Raw genomic sequence first — 9035 nt, 5'->3', positions numbered from 1 at the left:
CATGGAGACTGCACCCTTCCCCCTTGCACCTAGCTCGCCTCAGACTTGCAAGATCCTCTTACAAAAAAACACATCTTTAAACAAAAAGCATCCTTTTTCAGAACACACCTTGACCAAGCCAAAAACAGACCCAGAGAACTGTTCAACATTGTTCGCAATCAAACCTCAGCCGCTCCGCCTGTACTTATGGCCTCGACGACCAGATGAGAAGAAATAGCCCTCTTTTTCTCTGAAAAAATTGCGAAAATAGAGCAATCCTTCCTACCGACTCGGACCCCTAACTCCATGCTACACATCCCCCCTACCGCACCTGCTTCCCGCCCATTCCCCCCCGCCCCCTCCACGACCCTCCATAATACTGATCTCACTCCCCCCTCCTTTCCCTCCACCCTCCAAGATTCAAATCCCCCAACACTCGCCCTAAAAATAACGCCGCTTGCGATAATTTCCAGCCAGTCACTGAAAGAGATATTTTTGACATCATTGCAAAACTTAAACCCTCCTCCCACACTAAAGACCTCCTCCCTTCTAAACTCGTCCAAAACCTCAAACATATCATCACACCTGCCTGGACCTCGATCATTAACACCTCCCTAGCCACCGGCTGTGTCCCCACCTCCCTTCAACTGGGACAAATCACCCCCATTCTTAAAAACCCCACGGCTGACCCTAATGACCTCAACAACCTCCGTCCTATCTCCAACTTGCCCCTCCTCTCGAAAGCCCTTGAAAAATGTGTCCTTCTTCAGCTTGACAGACACATTGAACTTTTTAACTTACTTGACCTCCTTCAATCAGGCTTCAGGAAAGGCTGCAGCACCGAAACCGCCATGCTTAACATTATCGATGACATTCACCACTCCCTCGACAATGGCGAATCTAGCCTACTGATCCTCCTCGATCTCTCCGCAGCGTTCGATACCGTTAACCACTCAAAGTCCTTACAGAACGATTCAGCCTTAATGGCATGACTCATAATTGGTTTGTCTCTTACCTGCAACACCGCGCTCAGCAAATTAAAATCCACAATTGCCTTTCGAACCCCTCCCCCATCTCTCTAGGAGTTCCACAAGGATCCATACTATCTCCCTCTCTCTTTAACCTCTTCATGGAACCTCTCACCCTCATTCTCAAACAAGCAGGGATTAACTATCACCTCTACGCCGACGATACACAACTCTACCATAAGATAAAAACCCATGCTGACATCCTCCACCTCAACAACACCCTCATCAAAATTCAAGCCTGGTTCCACTCGAACCATCTCAAACGTAACCCAAAAAAACAGAAATTATTCTTTTCTCCCCAAAAAACAACTAGCTCCCCATTCAAAAGTGGATAACAGACCTGAACGCCCTCAACTGCTCCTTGTCCCTAGCCACCTCAGTCAAATCCTTGGCCATCTCCCTTGACAACCGCCTAACTCTCAACGTACACATCAACAACTCTGCCAAAGGAGCCTTCTTTACCCTCCGTAACCTGAAGAAAATTAAGCCCTTCATCCCAATTGATGACTTTAAACTGGCAGTCCAATCGCTTGCTCTATCGCGCATTGATTACGGCAATGCCATCCTCACTGGAATTCCCAAAACCCACCTGGCACCTCTTAAATCAGTGCTCAACCTCGCGGCTAGGCTTATCACGGACTGCAAACGATTTGACCACATCTCTCCCGCGCTTAAATCCCTCAAATGGCTTCCCATTGAAGGCAGATCCACATATAAAACCGCCTGCATTACGCACAAAATCCTCCACCAAAACACACCGACATACCTCTCCAACAAACTGACCAAAGCAGGCTGCACGCGATCACTGAGAAGCTCCAACACCCTCCTACTTACCCCCCCCCCTTCAGAAAAAGAATTCCACTCAGTCACGCTCCTTTTCAGGCAATGCCCCACTTATTTAGAATGCCCTCCCAAAAGACCTTCGCTGTAACCAGTCCTACCCCAGCTTCAAAAAAGAACTCAAACTTCTTCTCCTTAATAAATACTGGGGTTTCTAATCCCTCACTGGTAGCCTCGCCCCTCTGCATCACCCCACCTAGCTGCTCCGCATATGACTTGTGACCACCCGCCTGCCCAGCTCCCTTTCCTTCTATCTGATCACCTTACCTCCCCTCCTCATGACCCTCAGTTCTCTTGCATGTTTTTTTGTATACTTAAGTGAGGCTTCCCGCCAAACTGTGACCGCTATTTTGTATTACTCATAGTGTCTAGCAATTGTTTTTACTTTTTTATCTAGATGTCATGTATCCTATGTGGACTTGCTCTTTTATTAATCCATCGTCTGTGCTTATACACACTGTACCTGTATGGAAACACCTTGTAAAGCGCTCTGATACTCCTGGGTCCAACCAGCGCTATATAAACCTCTTAAATAAAAATAAAAAATAAATTGTTATTACAAATTGGATGTCTCTACTTGTTTGGCTTCCAGACGTGAGTGTGCAAAATAAAAAAAAAGTCAATATGCAAAATGCCTTCTGAATCACATTATAGAAAACCCCAAGCATGGAGGCATAAAAATAACCATTGTTCCCAAACTCAGTATCTTGTGCAAATTTAATACATAGGTATCCTTCATACCCATTTTTCGTTCATTGTATTTTACCATATGAATTGCTGTATGGTCAGAACTCAATGAAAAATCATTATAAGTCACAGCTCAGTTGTTCTCTGGGTACAGCGTTGTTTGGAGAAAATACAAACCGTATATATTCCAGTGATCAGAAGGTTCTAGCAGACATAATATGTTGCTTTTGAAAACCGGCCATGTTGACAAAAAAATTACAGATGAAAATGTTCTCGCCAATGGCTATTTTTTCTTACTTATTTTCTTTAAGTTTTTATTTCAATGATTATTTTCTTTGGATAAACCTTGCGGTATTTATACAAACGAACCATTAATGAATTTTGTCTACTTTTCAGAAATATGTAGCTTTCCAGGATCACCCATGGGTTTCACTCCTGTTTCCTCCGCAAACTGCAAGTAGGATGAAAGCACAACCATTCGCAAAAATGGACTGCTTGTTAGAAAAATGCAAAAACTGTGGAAAAAATGTTTTGATACAACCCTGCTTGTTTCTGAAAGCTGGGACAACGGTGATCCTAGCACAACCAACCTCTAGTTGATGCTATCTTCGGAAAAAAACATGCTTTCTTGCAATGCACCTTGTTCCCCCCCCCCCCAAAAAAAACCCCACAAAATGCAGCTACGTTTTGGCTATTTTCTCCGTACCAGTCAGGGGAAACTACAGTCACTAGATACCTTTCGTTGTTTTCCAAGGATTTGAGGGGGAAAAAGGGCACAAAATTTGAGTAGATACATTATGTGGAAAAAAAAGAGTTATGAAGGCTTATGTGTAAAGTATCACACATATCAAGGTCCCAGGCACTGGGGGCAGAACACCCTCAGCAGTTCAGGGGTTAATACTTCTGAATATGTTTGATAAAACATCTCCAAACTTCGAATTATGGTACTTCCACTCCAGATGTATATATGATTACATTAATGAAAGATAGCTTCAAAAACACAAGAGAGAAACACCCAAACTAAGTATATCTAGGGGGACCCTCTGCCGATATCTGAATCTTGTACTTTTGTCCTGCTTTGACTTAATTTCCACCCTCCCCATCATCTTAATTTTCACCTTCCCGTTGAAAATGAAATTCCCATGCTGAATAGATGCTGCTGAATTTTCTTTCACAAGGCTGATTTCAACTACTTGAATCTGGTGTCTCAGAGACAATTCGAAAGCATGTGCCTATTGAATTTCAAACTTGATCAAGGCCTCAAATGCATCTTCTTGAAACAGTCTCCAAATTCACACAAAAATTTACTTTCAGAAACAAGAATTTAAAAATTCACACATTTTATTCCAGTTCTTTCTTAGTCAACTGGAACAATACAAAATGTTCACAACCCATAAAGCAACGAGTGCCCATATACTCATGAGGAGTGCAAGAGAATAAACATCAGTTCGAAATGTTTTTTCTTGTCGTAGTTTCTGAAAGGACGTATTGGATAAAGTGAATATTCGATCAATTCGGGAGAAAATATCTCGTAAGAAAGGACAGTTTTATATACAGAAAATGCTGTGAACTCCAGCAAAATAACAATATACAACAGTTTTGTAATAATAAATGTGTACATAAAAGTATCTCTTTACAAAACAGCTTTTTTCCTAAAAATCATCAAAGTGGATGTGTTTGGTTGCTTCGCGAGACTTGGCCAGTCTGATTTTCTCAGCTTTAGCAATTAACTGCAAAGAGAAAACATTAACCAATTAATAATTAATGTTTGTTGACAAAAATACAGTCAAGAAGAATGGTAGCATATTGTTTTGGTAAAACACAGTAAAACAAGTTGTGCGGGTAGACGCCATAAGCAAAACATACAGGCTTATGATTTTTGGTAATAAGTATTATTATTAATTCACGGCACTTTAGTGAAGCTGAAAGTAAAGGTTGCAAGCACATAAAGTATATACCTGCATGAAATGTATAAAATGAAAGAACTGAACAAGCTTATAAGAGTCTGCACGTGAACACAGAATACACCAAGTTTTCAGGTAGTGTGGAAAATTGACAGGGATCGGTGTTAGCATTTAGCTGAAGCCATCATGTTCAGGACTCAGTCACGCACAGCCGCCATCCTCAGTCCGACGGTGCTTTAAAGGCACCTTCAGGTCGCCTGCAATCAGACAGGGATGCGGGGGGAAGAAAAAGATGGGCATTTACACGGATGATGACAGGTTAGCTGGGGAAGAGGGCAGAGGGCACAGTTCCGCGAGGTCCCACTAGATTCATATGTTTGGAGTTTAGTTTGCAGGGCTGACAGTGACACTCGGAGAGAGGTAAAAGACAACAAGATGTCATCTGCAAACATGGAGGTTTTATGTTAAACTGAACTGAAGGATAGCCCATAATGAAGGGTTCTACTTGTATTCTGGCTGCTAGTGGCTCAATACTTAGAGCAAATAAAAGTGGGGATATGGGGCACCCCTGCCACGTGCCCTGCTCAAAATTGAAGTAATTAGAGGCCGTCGCATTGACCAACACCCTAGAAATGGGATGGGCGTAGGTTGCCTGGACCCTGGGCATGGGCATGATACGGTCCCGAATCCAAAGCGTCGCTGTGTGACGGAGAGGAAGGATCAGTACACCCTTTGAATGCTGTTTCTGCATCTTGTGCCAAGAGCATGGTTGTGATAAGTTTTTTAGTAGCTTTTTCTACCAGGTGTACCACCCTTCTCAATTTGTCATGAGTTTGTCTCCCTTTGATGGACCCAGACTTATTTGGATGGATCAGTTGCGTCATAAAGTCTTCCAGCCTGTTACCTAATATTTTGGTGTACAATTTGGCATTAAGGTTGAGCAAAGCGATTGGTCAATAAGATGCAGAGAGTCCTTTCCCGGTATTGGGATGAAAGATATCAGAGTTTCCCCCATCAATGGAGTTAACTGCCTGCGCTTCAGCCACACAATTAAACAGCACTGCCAGGCCAGAGCTGAAGGTTTTGTAAAACTGAACGGTAAACTCGTCTGACCCAGGTGACCTATGCAAGTTAAGAGCGTCAATGGCACTTTGGACCTGTTCAGTTCAAGAGTTTGTTTTGGGACATGAAAATCCGAGGCAAGCGCATCCCCTCTAAGTATTCAATTTGCTCTGCAGTGTCTTTAGTTTCTGAGTTATATAGGCATTTATAGAAGTCGTGGAATGTTTGGGCTTTCACCTCTTCTGTGTGAGCCATTTCCCCTGAGTCTCCCTGTATTTGACCTATATTTTCTTTTTCTTGTTTGGCCCTCAACTGTTGCGCAACCTGCGAACCAACTTTGTTACCTTGCTCCAGTTTAAGACGCAAAAGCATGAGTTCTGCTCTATTAGTGTAATTGGTATTGATTTTCCTTCTCAGGGCCGTGACTTTTCTCTGAAAAGTCATGGTAGGTGAGGCTTTATGGGCACATTCAGCCGATTAGAGTTCAGCCTCAAGTTCCCGAGTTTTTTGTGGAGTAGAAGTGATCATCAGCGAAATGCATTTCCCCCTTATCACCGCATTAAAGGCATCCCATGTAGTTGATGGGTGTCTTAGGGGTTGTTCATTTGAACATAGTCTCCTATTGCCTTATGGAGCTTATCTCGGAAAAGCCGGTCTCGAGTGAGGGGGCTTGGAAAGAACCATCAACGGAAGGTGGACTTCGGCGCATGCCATTCAAAGATAATCTCCTTTGGGGAATGATCTGAGAGGGTAATAGTGTGAATAGTGGCAGCTGAGATGGTGTTTTGTATCGGTTGTCTAATGAAGATGTGGTCTAGTCTGAAATATGTATGGTGGGAGTGGAAAAAAGGTATAGTCATGTGTGGTGGGGTGAACAGATCTCCAAGCATCTAACAATCCCAGTTGTTCAGGCACTTGTTTATTATTTTTTTGTGAAAGTGCCTGGATGTGTCCTGTTAGGGTGAGTGCTATCAAGTTCTGGGTCCCATACCACATTGAAATCGCACACCAGTTAGCTGGGGAGTTAAGCCCATTAATGTTCTTTGATATGGCAATCAGTACCAGAGGTGGTTTAGAAATGGGTAAGTCACTATAGGACTCCCCAGTGGTCGTTAAAGTAAGTGTCGGACTTTCAACTACGCATCACATGACAATGAGAGGAATGTGACTGTTCGGAAGCCAAAGTAGACCTGTAGTCGAGATCCAACAAATTCACTGAGGGTAGCTTACAGAAAGACCTCACAAGGGAGGCGGTAAAGGTCCTTCTGAAGTTTGTCATTTACCAAAAAACGTTTAACTTTTCGTTGCGACTACCATGGGTACATGGTAGGTCTGTTTGCGGTTCCCACCTGGGAGTCACTCCACTACTCCCTCTGTGCCATGGTGGCCGGTCAGCGACACTCCCAATGGGACTCTGCATATTGCAATTCCGTGAAGTGATGTAGCTTGTTCTGATGTTCGAAGGACATGCCAAAAGGATAGGTCCAGCGGTATCTGACATGTTCTTGGCATAGGAAATCAGTCACAGGCTTACACTGCAAACATTCTGCCAGTGTGGTGGGGGCAATATCTTGGAAGAGTGAGCATGTTGCTCCCTGGAACGATACGGAGTCTTGCATGCTTGTAGGATTAGCTCTTGTGTAGTTTGGCGAAGACATTCCAAGGACGCGTCCCTCCTCCAGCCGTCGAGGGGCCAACCCTTGTGCACTCTCTCCAGTTGCACCTCTGCGTGAGCTGTCCCCAGGAGCTCTGAAAACATTCTGACTACGAAGGCTTCCAGATCTGGCCCTTCAACTCCCACCTCCACGCCCCGAACCTGTATGTTATCTCGTCTGGACCGATTTTACAGATCTTCACACTTTAGTAGAGCAGTTTGCAGCTGGGTCTGCAGCCATTCCTTGGTGTGTGCCAAAGGATTACGTTTCTGTTCTAGACCCTGATATTTCGTCTCATGGTAGAGTGTGCAAGTGCCAACGAGTCCACCTCAGCCTGGAGGGAACCAACCTGGAATTTAAACCTATTTTGAAGGTTTCATAGGAGGAGGCCCGGACCGCCTTTAGTTCTTCTATAAGCTCCTTCTAAAAGTCCCAGAGGGAAGAGAGGAGATCTTCTTAATCAAGGCCATCACGTTGCTGGGACCGGAGTTGGTATCCTCTCCCGGGTAAAGTAGCTAGACACCCTGTTGGCTTGTGTTTTCTTTGGAGGCATAAAGGTAATCGAAGCGTGTGGGTTAGAGGGCCCCCGGGTACAGCAGCCTCAGCAGGAGCCAAGCAGAGGCGATCAGGGCAGTATTGCAGCCTGTGTCATGGATGGAGTGGGTTCTTTGTGTCAAATATGGATGGAGTGGGCCTTCAAAAAAAGCTGTCTTGCACTAATGCCACTGTCTCACCTCCGCCCTCACTAGATGCTATCTTTCCAGTTCATTCAGTATCCTGCAAGAGAAATGCCCAACTTCTCAAAGATTCTCTCTGTCCACGGGGGTATGGAACACAGTTGTATGCCAGGAGTGCCTCACCTGGAGAGAAGTTATGGTGGGCTGAGTCTCTGGGGACACTCCCCATCAGCTGGAGCGGTCCAAGCAGGACTGGCCCACAGGGGTAGATGTAGACTGCAAACGAGGCAAGGCGCCCTCTTTTTGGGCAGAATTATGCCAGTGGGTGCTTTCTGGGGGTTCCGGCAGCATGTCAGAAATCCTACGTTGTACTCGCAGAGGCTGCGGATTAACAGACACACCGGACTCCATCTGACTCAGCCGCCATTATAGAATCAAGCAGCAGCACGCACCCAACCACCACGGACGTGCTGTTTCTCGATCAACCCTCCGTACCGCAATAGGGGATCGGGAGAGAGGCCGCAGGTCACCATTGGGACGCAGAGTGCCTTCAGGAAGCACCGTATTTACAGTTGCGGATGCAACTCAGCTCAGACTCCCGACATGTTGCTCTCAGGCCGTCGGGAGTTGCCTAAATGGAAATCAGCTGTATGCACTTTCCTGCGAGCAGTTAGTGCTCTGCTAATATCTCCAGTGTTTCTTCGTTCTGTCACCCTAGCAAAGATGCAAAATTTGGCTTTAGGGTGCCAGTTCTCTCGATGTGGGCAGAGTACTTTGCGGAGCCTCAGTGGATTACTTCCACACGACCATGTTGGTTGGCCACGCCCCTAGATTTTCATTTGTTAGAATTATTAGTGTGTTAGAGTCAAGTGGGATAACACTGCTATACACTACCATAGCTAAAATACTGACAAGTTGGTTGTCAATCTGCTTCAACATGATAGTTTAAAGTACAACATCAACGAAGGAAGGTTTTATTTTGATTTCATTACATTTTTAAAGCTGTGGGTATAAGGAAATGCATGCAGTTTAACAGCTGAATCAAGCTCTTCCTTACTTTTTCTGTTCCTCGCTTCTTTTCCCGAGGACGGTTCAACTTTGCCTGTCGATCCACCAAGATCTTCTGCCAATAACGCTGTTCGTGGTCTCCTGAAAATGAAACAAAAGGAAAAAAAATTGTCTTGGTCTGTATAGTGCTCGTTA

The 9035-nt window shown here is 44.7% G+C and overlaps 1 protein-coding gene across 2 annotated transcripts in view; it reads right to left on the bottom strand.

The window, feature by feature from the left end:
* Nucleotides 1–3857: 3857 nt before the first annotated feature.
* LARP7 (La ribonucleoprotein 7, transcriptional regulator) overlaps nucleotides 3858–9035 on the bottom strand; it is a 118663-nt gene continuing 113485 nt past the window's right edge. For both annotated transcript variants that reach the window (XM_078676731.1, XM_078676732.1), the window contains exons 12-13: nucleotides 8890–8981; nucleotides 3858–4264 (exon numbers count right to left, since the gene is read on the bottom strand). In XM_078676731.1, the coding sequence (XP_078532857.1) occupies nucleotides 4187–4264; nucleotides 8890–8981 (170 nt within the window). In that variant the 3' untranslated portion in view covers nucleotides 3858–4186. The remainder of the gene's footprint in view (nucleotides 4265–8889; nucleotides 8982–9035) is intronic.

The sequence above is a fragment of the Lissotriton helveticus genome, chromosome 2_1 (assembly GCF_964261635.1).
Source record: "Lissotriton helveticus chromosome 2_1, aLisHel1.1, whole genome shotgun sequence".
Lineage (NCBI taxonomy): Eukaryota > Metazoa > Chordata > Amphibia > Caudata > Salamandridae > Lissotriton > Lissotriton helveticus.
This window is presented reverse-complemented; position numbering and strand designations above follow the sequence as displayed.